A 22,322-nucleotide genomic window follows, 5' to 3' on the forward strand; every position below is an offset into this window, starting at 1 on the left:
TCACATGTTCGTTTTGTAACTCACATATTTAAAATCACTAATACTATGCCGTGGTCAGGTGTAAAGAACGCGACACTCTGAATTCCTTTTTCGAGGTTTTCTAATATTGTGCCGATTCTCACGCTACCAGGTACAATGTATCTGATTACAAAAAAAGAATATTTATAAATAAGAATATTAAATCCAAAAGTGTAGAAATGGCGCGGAAAACGATAATTGTAATTATTGCGAACTTGGAAAAATGTCCAATGGCATAGAATATCGGTTGCTTGTAAAACTCGTTGGCTGTAACGTTGATTATGATCGGCGAATCTACGTAATTGCCGATATAATTGGGCCCACCGTTTGTATCTAAGGCGATGTTCCAGTCAATCCAAGATGACGCCCAATGCGACAGATTTTCGAGAATATTCTGCGCGTAGAACTCACCGCGTCTCCACGAGCCGAGAATCACCTTTTTTTTTTCTGTAAATAAAGAGGTAATGCGTGTCATTTACTGAATACGTGTAACAGACTGCGCTTTATTAATATTTATCCGATCAAACTTTCTTTCGATACAAACAGTAAAACCTTTGACTCTGTAAAACGTAAGAGACTTCGTTTCCCGTGTTTTGACTTCACAAATGTTTTCACATATGATTTTAAATGACAATTGATCAATCCCCACTGTGCGACTTCAAGGAGTTGTAGAGTCTGTGCTCGAGAGGTTACATGTGCGTATTATCAGGACGAAAAAAAGAGAATGTGTGTTCTAAAGGATTAAGAATTTTTACACAAACTTACCAAAAACTCCGATGCAGCCTTCTGTTATAAGTATCAATTTCTCAGGATAATCACGCTTTACTTCATCAAGGACAGTCGGACTGACTTTAAAGTCAAAGTACATATGAACCGCGATTCCCGAAACGATGTTACGAACTTCTGCTTTCTTAAACACTTTTCTCGGCCGAGACGGAAGCACTAGTCTGTTTTCGTCCATTATAAAGATCTTGATGTGATGGAAATTATTCTTTTTCAGAGTTGGCCACAAATAATCGATAATCCAATCGCGTTCTTCTTCGGCGGTCATTTGCATTCCGTTAAGACGAACTTTTGCTGTAAGGAACAATTTGTTCATCGGTTCGTTCTGAGACGACAAACCCCAGAATCGTATACCGACACGCTGATATGCCGCAACATATCTACGAGAATAAAAAATATCACTTGATTAGTAAATTACTATTTGATTTGATCGATGTTTTCTGTTTACTCGTAAACAGAAAACAAGTTTTAGAAAGTTATAGATATAGCTTTTATAAAGTGTTCATTATAAAATATGTTTTTATCTTTATAGGTGTAGGTGTATATTTTACATGTAAAAACTAAATCGTTGCCGTCTGGTTAATCAATGAATAAAATTATTAGAAAAATAATAAGAATAATTGCAAATTAAGATAAGAAAAGATCAATTATAATAGATGTAATAACACAGCTTGTAAAAATATGTTACAATCACATATTACTTTACGAAGTAATCTGCCCATAATTGTCGATATTCCGAGCGCAGTGAACTGTTCCAGGTCCAAGTGTCAACTGTTTTCATCCAAGGAGTAGCGCTCCACGGTAGTGTCAGTAATTTAATCTTATATCTTTTCATTTGTTGTGCTCTTTTTATTACCGGTATCTGGTTTAAAAATTGAAATACTTAAGTACTTATGTATATATTTTATACCATGCAGTCATTCTAAGCTGTATTCAAACTATTTTACTTAATAGTTCGGTTTCTTCAATATATAATACACTATTTGTATCATACTATTTACAAGAACATGCACAACAACTAACTAGAGTAGAAATGTACACATTTATAAGTAAAACAACCTTGTAAACGATATCTTCCATTTGTAATTCGAAATTTTTAAGCGTTGTATCGTTTGGTACCATTGCATAACTATATGGTCTTGATGAGAAATCCGTACCACCCATTGGTGCTCTGAGCATATTATAGTTAATACCATTTGGACCAAAGTAGCTTCTGAAAAATTGAAAATACGGAAATTATTTTCTAGTAAAAAATGACTTTTTGCAAATTTTTGTAGTTAGATAAAGTAAACATTGAGTGGTACTTATTTGTTTGTTTGAATATATACGCAAATTACAATAAATGCAACACGCAATGTTAACGCAAACGATAATTATTATAAGAAAAAATACAATTCTTGGCATAAAATATTGTTAGTAAAAACAGTGAAATATTGTACACACTGTATTCAAACAATTATTTATTACAGGACAAGTTTACGATTTTATAATTTTGAATTGTGATCTATTATTATAAAGTCACTAAAGAAGAATCAAATCAGAGTCGAAACGTATTGTTACTACTTAGTAAATACATTGTTCCGAAACTGATGTCCGATATTTGACTTTTGTTGAACTTTTTGTTTTTAATTAATTTGATTAAATAGAGCCGTTGAAACTTTTCGTAATTAAGTAGACTTTAGAGAAATAGTTAGTGAAAGAAAGAGATTGAAAGAGAAACATAGTAAGAAAAAGAAATTTATAATTTATTATACCGCAACAAATTATCCGATGCTTTTTTAGTTAACTTGAGGATATTTAGACATGCTGAATCGGTCACTGCTCCACCAAACCCCAAAATTTCTTGATAGTTCTTTCTCCGGTTGATGATAATTCTTCCTAATAAAAATAAAGCTTTTTTTTAAGAGGTTTAAGTCATATTTGCATGCACAAAACATTCTACAGTAATTAATGTCTTATTACTTGCAAGAAATATATATATAAATCTTTACCGTCGACATTGTCTCTTAATAGATCTTTTCTAAATATGCCGTTTGACATATAAAATCGTAAGCCACTTCTGCTCGAAGTTATGAGAGCATATCTAGCAGAAGTGAAGAATGGTTTGGTCGCGTCTGGAGCTTCATCGCAGTACGTTGCATTGCAAACGCAATAATGTCCATCGTCCTGTCCTGTTTCTTGCGATGGGCGTCTAACGCACTCATTCAATGCCGCAACTACTTGTAATAAAAAATATAACATATTTATTTGTTCTATTTTACTTTGTTTAATTAAAAACTATAAATGATTATAAATTAAAAGGAAAATACTTAAAGATCCTGTGTAAGTAGTGGACAATCAAACAAATTTAACGCAGAATTTTTTGGACGGTTTGATCAAATTTTAATTACTCAACAGAGAGTAAAAGACTCAATTAGTATCACCTGAATAATAAACTTTGATGTTAGTGAATTGCTTTTACTACTTGTTTATTAAAAACATGTGTTTTTTTTCTTATGTGGTATTATTCGATGTCTCTATAAAATAAGGAACAAAAGAATACCGCCTCCCAAAATCTCTATTTTTATTTATAAATTTAATAATTAAAAAAGAACGATGCGAGAGCTATTACTGCCACTCCTAAAATGAAAGAAATGAGACAAGAATGTTGAGTGCTGGATTTTTTGTTATATTAATTGCACTTAAAATTCTATGTTAGATTGTTTTCGTGCATACCTTTTTAGGATTTATTTAATATTTTAAATAAGATAGCTTAAGTTGACAGTAATTGGACAGGTGACAGTAATTGGGTTTTTTACCCTATTTTCAGCAATTAGCATGACAAGTCATCACAGGGACCGTTTAATACGTCGGCAAGTACGAGATAAAACAAGTGATAACATAGACATACAAACAACAATTTTAAGTAATGAATATTTTCAGCAACTAACTTGACAAGTCATCAGAGATTGTTTAATGCGCGTCGGCAAGTACAACGAGTCAAAACAACCGATAACTCAGATATACAAATAATAAAGTATGATATTTACGCATCGAAGGTTCTTAACTGCAAGAGTAAAATCCGAATTGAATTATCACTATATTCGCCAACACACAAAGAAACGGAACAAAGAATGATCATCTTACATAACAGAATACACATATTTTTGAGTAATTATAATTATGTCACCGCTATTAATATTTTAAAACCAAAAAGTGCAATGTATATGAGCAAACCAGTTTTTTTTACATATTTTTACATGTATTGTATATATTGTCTTACATATCTGTTACATGAATATTACATGAATGAGGTTTACAATGCTAGATTGCGTAAAGATAGAAAACGTAATAAATTTTGAAAGTTAAATAAGCCAAGATATAAGTTTTAAGTCGTTGTTTCGCTTTTATAACGTGTTAAAACAGCATGCGTCATAAACTACAATTCTAAATTTTTTTGTAATGAACCATTTATGTTAAGTGTTCGAAATTAATTTCTAGACACATTGGTTTGGATTGAATATCGCTTTATGTAAAAAGTAATCTCCAACGCAAAGCGAAGTTCAATTCATATCTATGTATCTAGTTGTTTGAATAGTGGAGCTTTTCGTAGGATGGGCGGAACACATGTTTCCACGCATACACTTTCCACGAGAAGCGAGGTTCCAGATGGATTTATAATTGACTAACTTTTCAACTTTGTTAAATTATGCAAAGTAATTATTTTTCGACAAAAATTTATCCAACAAGACACACAAAGTAGTCAATCGTTGAAGAAAATACTAGGTAATTATGTAGAATAGGGGAGCCACCTCCGATTTCAATAATTTTTACATATGTTGTCAAGGTCATTGTTCCGAGTAATAATATGAAGGTTTTAGGCCGCGGTCGTTGTTTGTTTAGAAGTTATGAGAGAAAGAAGTTTCATGAATGAATTCTTATTTTTCGGTTCCACGTACATTTCGTTCGTATTTCAAGGGTGTAGGCAGAGGGGGCTGCGCCCCTCTGCACCTACCCCCCCTAACAACCTAACTTAACCCTAACCTAAACTCTTCCATCTGCATTCCCTCTCGCAAAATTTCCACAATGGTTAGGACATCCTTTTTCATCCAATCAAGTCGTTATTTTCCACAAAATAATGACTTGATTTTCGAGGGGGGAGCAGAGGGTGGGGTGAAGCCACTCCCCTTGCGGGGGGGCGTAGCCCACCCCTGCCTACACGCTTGAAACACGAACAAAATGTACGTGAGATCAAAAATAATGTCTGTTACAGACATTATTTCAAAAAAAGCGTCCAATCGTTCAGCAAAATCGAACGTTTTCTTAAATGCAAATTCGGCCAAATAATGATCAAAAAGATATTCTTCACGAACATAGAAGCATTTTCAATGAAACGACCTTTCAAGATACAACTACAAAAGCGTATAAACAAACATGTGCCCAAACACACGCAGAACACATTTATATATAGGATGTCCAAAAATTATATATTGTTCAGTAGACTTCTTTCCCCTGTAACTTCTAAACAAACAACGACCGCGGCCTAAAACCTTCATATTATTACTCGGAACAATGACCTTGACAACATATATAAAAATTATTGAAATCGGAGGTGGCTCCCCTATTCTACATAATTACCAAATACTACAAGATCACTTCAGTATAGACAAGTAAACAAAGACGAAAATCGACAATTTATATCTGTAGTAATTAATGATTTGCAAATAGACAAATAACATATCGCGTCACATAAGCTGCGTAGTCGCCGCGGAAGAAAAATAATAAACAAGCGACGAGCCGACGTTCTTGTATACATTGCAACGGAACACGAACAGGTAAGATTCAGTGCAAAATTAGCTCAATTTTTTGGCGTATTTCTCGAAAACTAAGCTCAAACAGTGGTTATATGTAAAGGAAAAAGTTGTCCAAAATCTTGTCTTCTATTACATATTAAAAAATCATCGACATCGGGAGACCCGTTGAACATAATTATAAAGGATGTTGATGTTGTTTTGAATCAGGTTCTTAACGGAATTAAGAATCTCTTGGTTTTGATCGGGCAAGTTTGAACCGTTGTGCAAGGTGTTGTGCAAATACTTTGAAAGCAATATCATTTAGCTAAACGTTTCGGTTTTTATTTCAAACCTTCTTCAGTGGATTACTTTAGTGGAATAATCCCTCTTTTTTCAATGACAAAGTGTAAATTAAAAAATAAATTAGTCGTTATCAATGTGTTAAAATGGAAATTAACACACACAACGACTATTTTCCATTTTAAAACATTGATAACAACTAATTTAACTTTTAATTTACACTTCGTCATTGAAAATCAGGAGGAATTGTTCCACTAAAGTAATCCACTGAAGAAGGTTTGAAATAAAAACCGAAACGTTTGGATAAATAATATTGCTTTTAAATTATTTGCACAACACCTTGCACAACAGTTCAAACTTGCCCGATCAAAGTCAAGAGATTCAAAATTATAAAGATTTTTCGAGTTCCAATTTTTTTTTTAAAAGTAAGGAAGTACATAATTTTTTTGAGTTCCCACGATTGATTCCTCATTAGACTGACAAAATAAAGCGATAATCCAAAAAACCGCATTGAAATAGCCAAAATTGAGAAAAGCAGCTAAATTGCATAATTTCCAAAAAACTTACCTCGGAATAACAATTTTAAATCGGAAAAGTCGCATGTACCAAAAATGTCTAAATAAACGTTAAACACTTTTTCATATCTCATAATTCAATCACTTATAAACAGATTGTTAAATAGATCACTTAAATAAATATAAATAAATATAATAAATCATTTATAAATAAATTTTAAAAAATATACTATAAAATACTATATTACACTATATATATTATACTATATTATACTATTATACTATATTAAACTATATTATACTATATTATACTATATAAATTCTATTATATTATAAAACAAAGAATAATTATCACCTGCTATTGACAACGTAACGACGAATGCAGCAACGCATCGCATAATGAATTGTTGAAAACAAAACAGATTATGCCTATAACAGCTAATTTCACATACGCACACACACGCAACTGGTTTACGTAAAGAAACTAATGAAAAGATATTAGTACAACATGTAAATAAATATTTTAAAGCACTATATACTGTGAAAACGGTATCTGATATGACTCTTAATTAAATTCAAAAGGCACGATAGTACCTCGCGCCAACTTTACGCACAATGAAGTCACACTCGAACGGCGCGAGACACTCGTGCCTCTTATGCCGGGACTAGACTATGCGCGCATTCGCGATTCGTGATTCGCGATTCGCGATTCGTGATTCGCGATTCGCGATTATACAAACACACTTTTTGCGTGTATTCGCGTAGCTACTACGTAGCTACGTAGCGCATCACTACGAATCGCGAATCACGAATCGCGAATGCGCGCATAGTTTAGTCCCGGCATTATATGCGAAATTCACGCGATTCAGAAGTGGGGAGATTTTTACGGACAATATNTCAAGAATGACTAAACCGACTTTGTTTAGTCTCAATTAGTTCAGAACAAAACGTTAAAAAAGAAGATATTCTTGCGTTTTGTTTTGTGGCTTCTGATCATGGAGATTTGCGACGATTTNAAGTGGAAAATTCACATTTCAGATACGTCNTAGTCATGGTCGTCGTTAGATCAAAATGTGTTCATGTTTGTATTATTTGTTCATGTTTGTTAACAGATGGGATGCATGTGCGAGCGCATTGGAAGAAGAAAAAGAAAGAAAGACAGGAAGTATGAGTTAGAGAGAGAAAGAGTGAATCAAGAAGCACGGCAGGAATTCGCGTTATTGAAAATTTATTGAATATACATATAGAGTGTACAAACGTTTCAACACACAAACAACAGTGTTCGTGCTCCCATTAGCCTTGTCACATTACTGTGGGTATNTTGGATATTTGGAGCCTTCGCCTTGCTGATAACAAATGCAATTATGGTTAAGGCGACAATTATGTTTAATTTACCTTTTAAAAACAAATGTCGGCAAATAGTCGACTCTAGTCAATATATAGTCGACTTTTAAAAATCAACTTTAAGTCGTCTACTAAAAATCAACTTAAAGTCAACTTTTAAAATTCGACTATAAGTTGACTGAAAAAGGTCGACTATAAGTCGACAATCAGACACTCGTGATGTGTGAGACGTTATTGTAAACTGTATTTTTATTTTATAGTATTTTCTATTGTATATCGTTTTTCAATAATACAAAAGTTTACTTGGTGCTACTCTTTGATATCACTTCTTTTTTTTAAAACAGGTTTGTAGAAAAAAAATTATTTAGGATATAATATTTTGTAAACCAGCTTTTATAAAAAAAAAAACTGTTTTTGTGTAAAACAAAAACTGACTTGAAATGTTTTATATAACTAAAAAATAATAATGAAAAACAGTTAGGAATTAGAAATTTTAATAAAAAAACAATACGTGTTATGCGTGTACTTGACGCTTGTTCTTACTTTTTATCGAAAGATGCGAACTGACGAACTAACAACGCATACCTAAATGCAAATAAGNCGCAGGAAAAAAAATTATACTTCAAGACAAGAATTCTTAAACATGAGAAAGTTTACTGTTATTATAGTAGAGAGGTACATTATCCAGTCACCAAAAAGATACTACAATATTTCTCAATATTGACGGAGACATANTTTTCACTAAAAAAATAGATATACTTTGTGTCAGAGTAAATATCGAAGAAAAAAACAAAGCTTTAACACTTATAAAAACAAAACTTATTGAAAAACAAAATATTGATATATGCGGCTACTTAACAAGTATTCGTCCAATTATTTTTGCGGTGTTTGTGTTTTGTGTGTGAATTGTTAATGTTGTCAGTCTTCTATAGACGCACTTCTTGGTGAAATTCTACACACAAAGAAAAACAAATGTACATATGTTTGAAAAGGAAATTAATTCACATGTGTAAATACATCGACACACTTACACTTATTTGATATATATTTATATTTGTATCACGTCTCTACCAATATTTCATCGTGTTTATGGATTTGCCCAAAACATTTAATCTCGCTATTCCTTTTTTCGGATCTTCGATCAAAATTTCCTTATCCTTATCGTTCCTAAAGAAGAAAAGTACAGTCAAAGAAATGTTTGCAACATAGTCTCTCACATGTTCGTTTTGTAACTCACATATTTAAAATCACTAATACTATGCCGTGGTCAGGTGTAAAGAACGCGACACTCTGAATTCCTTTTTCGAGATTTTCTAATATTGTGCCGATTCTCACGCTACCAGGTACAACGTATCTAATTACGGAAAAAAATTTAAATAATAAGAATATTAAATCCAAAAGTGTAGAAATGCCGCGGAAAACGATAATTGTAATTATTGCGTACTTGGAAAAATGTCCTATGGCGTAGAATATCGGTTGCTTGTAAAACTCGTTGGCTGTAACGTTGATTATGATCGGCGAATCTACGTTATTGCCGATATAAGTGGGCCCACCGTTTGTATCTAAGGCGATGTTCCAGTCAATCCAAGATGACGCCCAATGCGACAGATTTTCGAGAATATTCTGCGCGTAGAACTCGCCGCGTCTCCACGAGCCGAGAATCACTTTTGTTTCGTCTGTAAATAAAGAGACAATATGTGTCATCCATTGAATTACATGACCCGTATAACAAACTGCGCTTTATTACTATTTATCCGATCAAATTTTCTTTCGAAACAAACAGTAAAATCTTTAACTGTGCAAAACATTACGTCACTCCCTACGTTTAATTACATAAGTGTCATATATGGGATTTTCAGTTTATTGCATGGTGACGTTTAGAAAGTCATGTTCTTTATGGTCACCAAATATTAAGAAAAAAATATTCATAAGTAAGGTAAAAATTTAAAACCGAAAGATCCCTTAACTAGAGAAACTATATGAAGCTTTAAACTTTTAAACTGCTCCCTTTTAAAATTTGCGTTTTGGAGTTACGGGATTATCCGTAGGGAGTGACGATAAAGGACTTTGTTTCCCGTGTTTTGACTTCATATATGTTTTCACATTTGTTTTACATGACAATTGATCGACCACAACTGTGCGACTTTAAGGAGTTGTAGAGTTTGTGCTCGAGACGTTACATGTGTGTATTACCAGGACGAAAAAAAGAGAATGTGTATTCTATGGGATTAAAAATTTTCACACAATCTTACCGAAAGCTCCGACGCAGCCTTCTGTCATAATTATCAATTTCTCGGGATAATCTCGCTTTACTTCATCGAGAACTTTCGAAGTGATGTTAAAGTCGAAGTACATATGGACTGCAATTCCAGAAACGATGTTACGAGCTTTCGCTTTTTTAAACACCTTTTTCGGCCAATACGGAAGCGTTATTCTGTTTTCGTCCATTATAAAGATCTTAATGTGATGGAAATTATTCTTCTTCAGTGTTGGCCACAAATAATCGATAATCCAATCGCGTTCTTCCTCGGCGGTCATTTGCATTCCGTTAAGACGGAAGTCTGGTTGAAAATATAATTTGCTCATCGGTTCGTTCTGAGACGACAAACCCCAGAATCGTATACCGACACGCTGATATGCCGCAATATATCTACGAGAATAAAAAATATCTTGTTTGATTCGATTGTGTGAGTTTTTCTGTTTACTCGCGGCAAATTTTGAAAGGTATAGAAGGTTTTGTAAAATGATCATTATAAAACATGTTTTTATCTTTATACGTATATATGTGTATATATTTTATATGTAAAAACTAAATTGTTGCCGTCTGGTTAATAAATGAATAAAATTATTAAAAAAATAATAAGACTAATTGCAAATTAAGATAAGAAAAAAGCAAATAATAGAATATAATAGCAGCTTGTANAAATATGTTACAATCACATATTACTTTACGAAGTAATCTGCCCATAGTTGTNGATATTCCGAGCGCAGTGAACTGTTCCAGGTCCAAGTGTCAACTGTTTTCATCCAAGGAGTAGCGCTCCACGGTAGTGTCAGTAATTTAATCTTATGCCTTTTCATTTGTTGTGCTCTTTTTATTACCGGTATCTGGTTTAACAATTAAAATACTTAAATAATTATATATATATTTTATACCTTGCAGTCATTCTAAGCTGTATTCAAAATATTTTACTTAATAGTTCGGTTTCTTCAATATATAATACACTCAGTGGCGTAGTAAGAAAAGACAGCGTCCGAGGCGGTCTTTCTTCTCCGTGACTTTCTTATTAGGTTATTCTGATAATGACTACTCAAATAACTAACAGTTCTTTTAAGTTAGTGCTCAACATGGTTTTATTTTATACTTTTACTTTTTTTAATATATAACGTCAATTTATATAAAAAAATAAACAATAAAGTTTAAATTTTAAATAAATTTGAAACTTGTTTAATAAACTAAATTTTTTAAAATAAACGAAAATTGTTTAAATAAACTACATTGCAATAAATAACAAAATATTATTTATTATATAAATATTTAAATTTTAAGTTTGCTGTGATGCTTGCAAATTTTTTAATAACATCTGAAAAATCAATCTTTTTTGTTGCATGTTTTTCTATAAAGATCACTGCAAGCCCATTTAATCGCATCTGACTCATAGTTGAACGAAGGTAAGTTTTGATTAGTTTTAACTTCAAAAATGTATAATAGACGTTTTGCCGTTTTGACAGAAAAGCTTATCCCTGTGTTTGCAAATTACAGTTTAAATATTTTAAAAATCTATTATATTGTACTATTATATTGATACAACAGGACGCTTACTTGAAGTATCCTCTAAAGAATAAGTAAGAAAAAAAAACAGTTTTTCCATTCTATATTAAAAACTATAGTAATATTAGATTTAAAAAAAACGCCAAATTTTATAAAGGTACACTTTGTATCTGTATTACGCAAGTAATCGGAAAAGTAAAACTATAATAAAGAAAATTTTTTTCATTAAATAACACTTGAGCTTCAAGCAATAAAAATGCGTTTACATGTTACTCCATTGCGTCCTTGTTAAGACGGCGCCCGAAGCGGATCGCCCCCCTTCTTACTACGCCACTGAACACATTATTTATATCATACTATTTACAAGAACATTAACAGAGCAAATAACTAGAAAAAAAAATTTACACGTATATAAATAATGCAACCTTGTAAACGATATCTTCCATTTGTAATTCAAAATTTTTAAGCGTTGTGTCGTTTGGAACCATTGCATAACTATATGGTCTTGATGAGAAATCCGTACCACCCATTGGTGCTCTGAGCACATTATAGTTAATACCATTCGGACCAAAGTAGCTTCTGAAAAATTGAAAATACGGAAATTATTTTATAGTCAAAAGTGACTTTTTGCAAATGTTTTTAGTTACATAAAGAAAACATTGAGTGGTAATTATCTGTTTGTTTGAATATGTACGCAAATTACAATAAATGCAACATATGCAATGATAACGTAAACGATAATTAGTATAAGAAAAAGTATAATTCTTGGCACAAAATAATGTTAGTAAAAACATTGAAATATTGTACACTGTATTCAAACAATTATTTATTACAGGACAACTTTACGATTTTATAGTTTTGAATTTTGATCTATTATTATAACGTCACTAAAGAAGAATCAAATCAGAGTCGAAACGTATTGTTACTACTTAGTAAATACATTGTTCCGAAATTGATGTCCGATATTTGACTTTTGTTGAACTTTTTGTTTTTAATTAATTTGATTAAATAGAGCCGTTGAAACTTTTTGTAATTAAGTAGACTTTAGAGAAATAGTGAGTGAAAGAAAGAGATTGAAAGAGAAACATAGTAAGAAAAAGAAATTTATAATTTATTTTACCGCAACAAATTATCCGATGCTTTTTTAGTTAACTTTAGGATATTTAGACATGCTGAATCGGTCACTGCTCCACCAAACCCCAAAATTTCTTGATAGTTCTTTCTCCGATTGATGATAATTCTTCCTAATAAAAATAAAGCTTTTTTTTAAGAGGTTTAAGTCATATTTGCATGCACAAAACATTCTACAGTAATTAATGTCTTATTACTTGCAAGAAATATATATATAAATCTTTACCGTCGACATTGTCTCTTAATGGATCTTTTCTAAATATGCCGTTTGACATATAAAATCGTAAGCCACTTCTGCTCGAAGTTATGAGAGCATATCTAGCAGAAGTGAAGAATGGTTTGGTCGCGTCTGGAGCTTCATCGCAGTACGTTGCATTGCAAACGCAATAATGTCCATCGTCTTGTCCTGTTTCTTGCGATGGGCGTCTAACGCACTCATTCAATGCCGCAACTATTTTTAATAAAAAATATATAACATATTTATTTATTTGTTCTATTTCAATTTGTTTAATTAAAAAGTAAAAATGATTATAAATTAAAAGGGAGAGACTTAAAGATCTTGTGATCTAAGTTAGCAGTGAACAATCAAACAATTTTAACGCAGTATATTTTGGACGTTTTGATCAAATTTTAATTAGTTAATATTTTCAGCAATTAGCATGACAAGTCATCACGGAGATCGTTTAATACACGTCGGCAAGTACAAGCTAAAACAAGTGATAACATAGGCATACAAACAACAATTTTAATTAATGAATATTTTCAGCAACTAACTTGACAAGTCATCAGAGATTGTTTAATGCGCGTCGGGAAGTACAACGAGTCAAAACAACCGATAACTCAGATATAAAATTTAAGATGTGCAATTTAAAAAATTTTTAAATATATTTTTATGTATTTTTTTTATATATGTTTTTTTTCTTACATATTTTTTATATAAATATTAAGTTCAACAATGCTAAATTAGTTAAAGATAAAAAATGTAAGAAATTCTGAAAGTTAAATAAGCTAAGATATAAGTTTTGAGACGTTGTTTCATCTTGTAAATTTTCAAAACAGCACGCATCAAGAACTACAAATCTGAATTCTTTTGTGCTTAACCACATATGTCAATTGTTCAAAAGTGATTTCAAACAATTGTAACTTGTCTTTTGTTGTACATAAGTATAAAAATTATTGCAAGTTATTTAATTATTGCGAAATCGACTGAAACTTGATGAGCAAAAAATCTTGAAATGCATAGAAAATACATATTAATAGAAATAATTGATGTGTACAATAGTCATACTTAAAAACATTACAGAAAAACACAAACGGAATACACATTTAAAATAAGTCGAAAATAAGAAAAAGATCAAATCAAGTCGAGAAAAATTAACAAAATTTATAAAATCAATTTACTCAATTATAAAACGGAAAGTATATAATTTCGTGAAACATTTGAATTCTTGTACTGAAGTCTTCTTAAAAAACAAATACAAAATACAACTCATGTACATATGCAAATATACTCAAATATGTTTAAAAAACATATACATATATATGATATAATTACTTATAATAAAAAACTTAAAACTTTAAATCGTAAAAATCGCACGTACTACAAAGATCGAAATAAATGTCAAACAAATTTTTGTATCTTATAAATAGAGCACTTATAAATACATCTCAAAAAAATAATAAAACAAAGAATAATTGTTACCTGCTATTAACAATGTAACGACGAGTACAGCCATACAACGCATGGTGAATTGCTGAAGATGAAAACAGGTCGTGTCTTTCAATGCTAATTTCATATACAAACACACACGCAACTGATTTATGTAAAGAAACCAATGAGTATATATCAAAATACGACATTTTCCGTAATATTTTAAAGCACGATATACTGTTTAATCAATATTATATATGTGACATTTCATTAAAATACTTATTACAAGAGCGCAAACAATAATAATAATGTAATAAATTAATAATTTTAATACACAAAAATATTTAAGTAATAGTATCTGGGGAAAAAATCTTATAGATGGACCAGTTTGATAAGTCTAGCTATAATTATATTATATACAATTATAACAATTATCAAAGAATATGGAATGATGAGGCGTTACTGAACTAGTTGCTAAGTATTATGCAGATGTATTGAATTTCAAAATAATACAGACGTTTCGACTTTTGTTTTAAATCTTCATCGGTGTTCTGTGCAATAAAAACGACATATTCGGCAATGAAAAATTAAAATTAATTTAACATAAGAATTTACAATATAAGTATAAATAAATGGTAATGTGACATACCTTTAGTCAAAAAACTCTCACATCTAAAATAACGACATTTTCAGTCATGTAAAACGGTGTTGTCAAGTCAAAGGTGTCGTCTAGACTGAAATTTATGTGACAAAGTGGGAATGCTTTAGAACTAAAGGTATGTTTACAATGAAGTCGATGAAAATATTACTTAAGTCTATTCAAATAGCGGTAAGTATAAATCGTCGCCGTTCAGTCATACGATGTAAGTCTTATAGGAGCAATCCTGCGGCATATGTACATTTTTTCTAATAGAAAAAAAAATATATATATAGAAATTGTCTAACACATTTTCGTATCTTGCATTTTGTTGAGTCTATGTTTTTGCAATTTAATGTACAACATTTTAGAAGTCAATCTCTTAATGTAGTTAGATCCTATATCTAATATTTCTGAGGAGCCTCAATTAAACGTATGACCCGTTTTTAAAAAATGTTCTGCTAAGACTGAGTTGCGATCTGGTTTTATTACATACTTTTTATGTTCGTTAATTCTGGTCTTAATTTGTCTTTCGGTCTGTTCTGTGTAGGTATAATCGCATGACTCGCACGAAATGCGATAAACCACGTTGTTCTGTTGATATTTGTCTATCGGATCTTTGTGTGTTCTGATAAATTTATTTAATTGGTATAAATTTTTAAAAGATAATCTTGCATAATATCTAGCAACTAATTCAGTAACGCCTCATCATTCCATATTCTTTGATTATTTGTTTCTGAACCTGAGGTCATCCATTGACAACAACCATTATTTATAATAATTATATTATATACAATTATATACAAGATGAACTGTTTAACTTGACACAACAACATATCGCAAGAACTATGCATTTTCAAAAAAGAATGGTTTGGATAAAACTTGTTTGGTTTTGAGAACAAAATGTCGTTATTGGTTTTTTAAGTAGTTCACGTTTTTAATGTCAATCTAAGATCAAGTGTTTGTTTTAAAAGAAAATTTATACTTTTTTTATGACATTTTATTAAAAAAAAAACAAAGAAACAAAACTCGAATTATTTTTATCATCCGACTTCCAAGATATAAAAGAATTCAATTGTTTTTCAAGATGTTTTATTATAACAGTTTTGTTATAAAATTCAAGATGGGAGGCAGTTGAAGCAAGACACGGATGTTGTTGTGCAAACACGTGAAGGTGATTTTTATTTCATGATGTAATGTGTATGTATAATGTGACAACGTTTTGACCTTCGGTTTAGGTCTTTATCAAAATCATTAGAAATATGCTGTTCTTAAAGTCGTCGTGCAACAAAATAAAGATACATATTAACACATGAACTGTCAATAACTGATTGAAATTTTAAAATCATTAGAAATATGCTGTTCTTAAAGTCGTCGTGCAACGAAATAAAGATACATATTAAGACATGAGCTGTCAATGACTGATTGAAATTTTAATCAGTCATGACAATGTCATGTTTAATCAGTCATTGTCATGACTGATTAAAATTTCAATCAGTCATTGACAGCTCATGTGTTAATATGTATCTTTATTTTGTTGCACGACGACTTTAAGAACAGCATATTTCTAATGATTTTAAAATTTCAATCAGTCATTGACAGCTCATGTGTTAATATGTATCTTTATTTTGTTGCACGACGACTTTAAGAACAGCATATTTCTAATGATTTTGATAAAGACCCAAACCGAAGGTCGAAACCAAAGGTCACATTATACATACACATTACATCATGAAATAAAAATCACCTTCACGTGTTTGCACAACAACATCCGTGTCTTGTTTCAATTGCCTCCCATCTTGAATTTTAAAATCTTTGGAGCTATTTGTCTTTTCTTTAAAGTTTTGTTATAGTTGCAACTGTTAATATCATACTCACCAGTTAAACTCGCTTTAACAAATGCTCACCAGTTAAACTCACTTTAACAAATGCTCAACGTGGTGACTTTGCATTTCCAAGAATTTATTTACATGTTTTATAAATTACGATTGATGCACAAATAGTAAGGTTTTTTTTTCTTCATACGTCTGCAAGTATTCAGTTGCACATTTAAAAATGTAATTCTTTTATCTCGCGAAATGTAATTCTCGCGATATTCCGTTATTCCAAGTTAAAGTGTACATATATATATATATATATATATATATATATGAGATGGAAACAATTGTATATCTGATTATATGTACAAAATAAAATAAATAGATAAAGCTATATAAACTTTAAACTGTTTTGTTAAGATCATTTAGTTAACTAAAGTTTTTATACGCAACAAACTAAGCAATGCGTATTATATAACAGTTAAAAAACTTCTTTTTACCTTATTTACAGAAACAATAAAGAAGTAAACATCATAAAATTTAAAAGCTTTATTATTTTAATTACAATAAAGAAACTATATAAATTCGATATTATATATACTAATTTTACATTATTCTTTTTATAGATATTAACTTATTTGCATAAACTTGTGTTTTGCAGGTGTCGTTTGCAATTGGACAAAAGAAGACAGATGTTTTCAATCCAATTATGCTAATGGAGATAAAGTGATGTCTCTAAAATTGTTACACATAAAAGAAATTTCAAGGTAAGATGTTAACATAGTACCTTTAAAATGACGTCGATGAAAAAAAATTCTTATCATATTTATCTTAAAATAATCATCTTCAATTGAAGGAAGAAGTCACAAAAAAAACATGGTTTCATAGTTTTCTTTTGTTTCACACGTTATTCGCACTTCTTGACGTAGTCTCACACAACACTGAATAAAAAATTATTTCTTATTATTATTTCACATATAGTTGTATCAGTTAGTTATTAATTGTTTCAGTTTCAGTTAGTTATTTTATTTTATCATAGTATTTTATTTCTTCCTCACGAACGTGTGTGATAGAACTAGTGAAGCGCGCTGACACGTGCGAACTGGATTAGTTGGCCATGCGCTTATATTCAGCCTCGTTTCAAAATTAAATTGAATTTCTTTTATAAACGGAACGGGATCGCGCGTCTGCCAGAGCGTGTCCCACCTCGTAAGGTTATCACTAGACCAAATATTCGATTAAACATAGCGCGCGCTTACAGGAGACGCAGTTTTTTATACATATCTATGCAATGCACCTCAACGTACCACAGTAAGACTCCAATAATTTCGAGCACACATCACAATTTCTACTTTTCTTTTATTTAACTTTCTTTATTAAACTATTAAGGTCAATAGTTTCTCCCACTATTGATGATTTCCCGATGTTCTTGAATGACTGCGCAACTCGTAAAATGCGCCAATAAAGAGAGGAAGGCGACGAACAAGATAGCGAGAAAGCTAAAATGAGATAAGGGAAAAGAAAAATGATTATTTATTATTATTATTAAGAGACTGTATTTTATATAATTGTGATATCAAATAAATGGTTTTGTGTGCTATTTAAAAAGTCAGTTCTGTCAGTATTAATTTTTTTAAGATTAGGTATATTTGTCTTGTTTATTCTGTCTATTCTCACTCTAAGAATCTAATTGTAAGATAAAAGGAAAAATATTTTTGTCTTTTGTTACCAGTCGGTCGCTAACTTGAAAAAGAAGAAAATAATTTAGAATTTTTTTCTACGAAGAATCAGTCTCACGTGTGTATACTCAAAATTAGCAGAAAGTCTTTGTATAATAAATCACGAGTGCTCTTTTGATTACTGTAAAATTTTTATTTAGTTTTTTATGCAGCTTGGAAGTATGTTATATCTATACGGAAATAGAAATTTGTTTTTTTAATAAAATTGCGATACTCAAAATATATAATACGTAACACAAGAGAGAGAAAGAGAGAGAGAGAGAGAGAGAGAGAGATTAAACGCGGGAAGATCTTTTAAACATTCAGCGAGATTGAAAGCGAGTTTGTGCAATCCCATTTCTCGTAGCGATCGTCAAATGCGGCCGCATATCCAGCAAATTCCTTCGCTCGAAAGGTAAGAATTCTCAATGAGAGTTTTAATGAAGAGTGATCCGAGTTATGCGGGAGTTTAAAGTAATTATGAACTGACGAACTAACAACGCATAAATTGATGCAGATAAAGCCTGTTCTACATTAAGCGCAAGACGCAAACGCAAGTAGATCTCGAATGGAATTGACTAATCGCATTGATTAAATCAGCCAATTGACCAACGTGATTGGTCAATTCCACGAGACCTGCTATTTGCGATTGCATCTTGCGCTTAATGTAGAATAAGCTTGAAACGCAGTAGAGGGAATTACAGTTCAAGAAAAGAATTCTTATAACCTTTCGGTGGTGATTCGGTCTGTGAGACCGATTAAATAAATATTCTTAGTTTATTTGTAAACTGGAGATCAGGAGTTGTGTGTACTTACTATTTATGCCTCCATTTAATTTTAGATTACAGATAGTTCATTATTTTGAAGGTCTCCGCACAATTCCTTTCGCAACGCGTTACGTTACGTTAAGTACTAGCCATAAACCTAGATTCGTACGTAACTTTAAACCTAGATTCGTACGTAACTTTAAACTTTATTCAACGCACAAAAAATAACGCAATCACGTTTATGATACATTAAGTTAATTTTGTTTGTTTGTTGAATAAAGTTCAAATTTACGTACGAATCTAAGTTTATGACCAGTATTGAACGTAACGTAACGAGTTTGTGCAAAGGACCTGAAGTTAGACGTTATTGCAGGCCGCTTTCAGTTCCGCAGACCGTTGACACTAAACTCGTTAGTGGTGCGACAGACCGACGTCACCTATTGTGTTGTTTTTTTTTTCAATAACATTGCAAGTATGTTTTCTTTACAAAAATAAATTTATAATTATTTGCTATAAAAATTATATATGTTGGTATTATTTTGGAGTGTGGGCTTCTTGTCAAATAAAACTTCAAAACCTATATATTAAATGTTTTTTTTTCCAAATAATAGACTATGAAAAGGAACAAGAGCGTTATACTATATGCAGTACTTTTCATTATTTTATTTTATTAATGATATACATAATTACATAATTTGTTATTTTACACAATAAAGAAATATCAATCAACCAAACTTTGTGTTTGATTTTTTGTTCGATTATTAAGTTTATATTTATTTTGTTTAATTATTTAGATTATATTTTTGGTTAGGTACTATTTTTTACCACAAAATAATTTTGTAAAGTTTTAAATTTATACCTATCTCTTATACTTTGGTGTCTTTACTTATACCACTCTACTTTAAATATATTACCACAATTTTTATGATTTTTTACAACTCTCGAGTAGTGACGTGAGTATTTACTATTTTACGAGCTTTAGAATGTTTATTTATACGGTCTCATAGATTATAGACCGTGCGTCAGCACTCTAGGATTAGGATTTTCCTCAATTTCAAAACATGTAAAACCAAATGAATAAATTTAGTTTATTTTAATGGTAGATAAAACATAGTTTCAAAGAACTATGTTGATAATGTATGTTTGGCATTTTTTCCACTTTCCTTTCACTTTAATAAAAAAAAGATATTATGACTTATTTTGTAGGAAAGTAGTTTTCACTAAACTTTTTTCTACAATCTATAATGTGTTTTTTGTTTTATAAAACATCTGTAATTTGTTGTACCTTAATACAGTAATAAGAAATACTTAATTTATAATTTTAAAACAATAATAAAGTCATAAAAAAAACAAAAAATAGGTCTCATAGTCCATGTCAATAAAAGCTACTCAAAAATCACATCACCACTGGAGGTGGTTACATACGAAAGCAAAGTTTCCTATTATTACAGTAGAGAAGTACAAAATCCAGTCACCAAAGAGATACTACAACATTTCTCAATACTGACTGAGAACTATTTTTTACCAACCAAATAAATACACTTTTTTGTCAAAGTACGTATCGATGAACGGAAAAAGCTTGTTAAAAAAAAAACTTTGAAAACTTATTAAAAAAACAATATTAACAAAACTGTGGTTACTTAACAAGTCTTTGTTTAATTGTTTTTCCAGTGTTTGTGATTTGTGTGTGAATTGCTACCATTGTTAGTCTTCTATAGACGCACTTCTTATTGAAATTCTACACACAAAGAAAAACAAATGTACATATATTTGAAAAGGAAGTTACTTCACATGTGTAAATACATCGACACATTATTTACACTTATTTGATATATATTTACATTTGTATCACGTCTCTACCAATATTTCATCGTGTTTATGGATTTGCCCAAAACATTTAATCTCGCTATTCCTTTCTTAGGATCTTCGATCAAAATTTCCTTATCCTCTTCGTCCCTAAAGAAGAAAAGTACAGTCAAAGAAATGTTGCAACATATTCTCTCACATGTTCGTTTTGTATAACTCACATATTTAAAATCACTAATACTATGCCGTGGTCAGGTGTAAAGAATGCGACACTCTGAATTCCTTTTTCGAGATTTTCTAATATTGTGCCGATTCTCACGCTACCAGGTACAACGTATCTAATTACGGAAAAAAATTTAAATAATAAGAATATTAAATCCAAAAGTGTAGAAATGCCGCGGAAAACGATAATTGCAATTATTGCGTACTTGGAAAAATGTCCAATAGCGTAGAATATCGGTTGCTTGTAAAACTCGTTGGCTGTAACGTTGATTATGATCGGCGAATCTACGTTATTGCCGGTATAAGTGGGCCCACCGTTTGTATCTAAGGCGATGTTCCAGTCAATCCAAGATGACGCCCAATGCGACAGATTTTCGAGAATGTTCTGCGCGTAGAACTCACCGCGTCTCCACGAGCCGAGAATCACCTTTTTTTCGTCTGTAAATAAAGAGACAATATGTATCATTCATTGAATTACATGACCTGTATAACAAACTGCGCTTTATTACTATTTATCCGATCAAACTTTCTTTCAAAACAAACAGTAAAATCTTTAACTGCGCAAAACATTACGTCACACCCTACGTATAATTACATAAGTGTCACATACGGGATTTTCAGTTTATTGCATAGTGACACTTAGAAAGTCATGTTCTTTATGGTCACCAAATATTAAGAAAAAAATATTCATAAGTAAGGTAAAAATTTGAAACCGACAGTTTCTTTAACTAGAGAAACTATATGAAGCTTTAAACTTTTAAACTGTTCTCTTCTAAAATTTGCGTTTTGGAGTTACGGGATTATCCGTAGGGAGTGACGATAAAGGACTTTGTTTCCCGTGTTTTGACTTCACATATGTTTTCACATTTGTTTTACATGACAATTGATCGATCACAACTGTGTGACTTTAAGGAGTTGTAGAGTCTGCACTGAGAGAAAAAAATAGTTGCAGTTATCACAATTTCACTATAATTTATAGTGATTTAAGGTGCCAACTATTTTTTTATAGTTATTTTAACAATGCGCCTTATAGTTGATTCAATAATATATTATTGTTGCCATAGCTTTA

At 31.0% G+C, this 22,322-nt stretch overlaps 3 protein-coding genes across 9 annotated transcripts in view; all 3 read right to left on the reverse strand.

The window, feature by feature from the left end:
- Positions 1-20: 20 nt before the first annotated feature.
- On the reverse strand, positions 21-7,110 carry LOC109855724 (glucosylceramidase-like). 2 transcript variants are annotated; one of them, XM_020430260.1, is made up of 8 exons: positions 6,744-7,110; positions 2,793-3,020; positions 2,556-2,679; positions 1,861-2,014; positions 1,503-1,663; positions 784-1,181; positions 234-465; positions 21-141 (listed from the first exon to the last, which is right to left on the reverse strand). In XM_020430260.1, exons 1-8 carry the CDS (start codon positions 6,784-6,786, stop codon positions 21-23), a joined length of 1,461 nt encoding a protein of 486 aa, XP_020285849.1. In that variant the 5' UTR covers positions 6,787-7,110. The 2 variants fall into 2 exon arrangements, with proteins under 2 accessions (XP_020285849.1, XP_020285850.1); XM_020430261.1 differs by having other exon boundaries at positions 2,793-3,017; positions 6,744-7,109.
- A 1,256-nt stretch (positions 7,111-8,366) lies between these two features.
- Positions 8,367-16,820, reverse strand: LOC109855722 (glucosylceramidase-like). Of its 6 annotated transcripts, none has more exons than XM_020430257.1 (11): positions 16,802-16,820; positions 14,338-14,389; positions 12,862-13,086; positions 12,625-12,748; positions 11,930-12,083; positions 10,680-10,840; positions 9,985-10,382; positions 9,177-9,408; positions 8,970-9,086; positions 8,764-8,899; positions 8,367-8,684 (listed from the first exon to the last, which is right to left on the reverse strand). In XM_020430257.1, exons 2-10 carry the CDS (start codon positions 14,378-14,380, stop codon positions 8,800-8,802), a joined length of 1,554 nt encoding a protein of 517 aa, XP_020285846.1. In that variant the 5' UTR covers positions 14,381-14,389; positions 16,802-16,820; the 3' UTR covers positions 8,367-8,684; positions 8,764-8,799. The 6 variants fall into 6 exon arrangements, with proteins under 6 accessions (XP_020285846.1, XP_020285845.1, XP_020285843.1 ...); XM_020430256.1 differs by lacking the exon at positions 16,802-16,820 and adding an exon at positions 14,936-15,014; XM_020430254.1 differs by lacking the exon at positions 16,802-16,820 and adding an exon at positions 14,936-15,014 and having other exon boundaries at positions 12,862-13,089.
- A 3,476-nt stretch (positions 16,821-20,296) lies between these two features.
- LOC109855721 (glucosylceramidase-like) overlaps positions 20,297-22,322 on the reverse strand; it is a 7,550-nt gene continuing 5,524 nt past the window's right edge. Inside the window, exons 7-10 of the mRNA XM_020430250.1 lie at positions 21,460-21,691; positions 21,253-21,369; positions 21,067-21,181; positions 20,297-20,963 (exon numbers count right to left, since the gene is read on the reverse strand). Of these exons, the coding sequence (XP_020285839.1) occupies positions 21,082-21,181; positions 21,253-21,369; positions 21,460-21,691 (449 nt within the window). The 3' untranslated portion in view covers positions 20,297-20,963; positions 21,067-21,081. The remainder of the gene's footprint in view (positions 20,964-21,066; positions 21,182-21,252; positions 21,370-21,459; positions 21,692-22,322) is intronic.

Source organism: Pseudomyrmex gracilis, unplaced genomic scaffold, assembly GCF_002006095.1.
Source record: "Pseudomyrmex gracilis isolate BER0280 unplaced genomic scaffold, ASM200609v1 scaffold_96, whole genome shotgun sequence".
In the NCBI taxonomy this organism is placed as follows: domain Eukaryota; kingdom Metazoa; phylum Arthropoda; class Insecta; order Hymenoptera; family Formicidae; genus Pseudomyrmex; species Pseudomyrmex gracilis.

What these genes read in the sequence shown, in the direction of transcription:
- LOC109855724 (XM_020430260.1), bottom strand. Translation starts at nt 6,786, where the DNA reads ATGCGATGCGTTGCTGCATTCGTCGTTACGTTGTCAATAGCAG. An exon ending in CGTTACGTTGTCAATAGCAG is followed by an intron (nt 3,021 to 6,743) that starts GTGATAATTATT and finishes TTTTATTACAAG; the next exon opens with TAGTTGCGGCATTGAATGAG. An exon ending in GCATCGGATAATTTGTTGCG is followed by an intron (nt 2,015 to 2,555) that starts GTATAATAAATT and finishes TCAATTTTTCAG; the next exon opens with AAGCTACTTTGGTCCAAATG.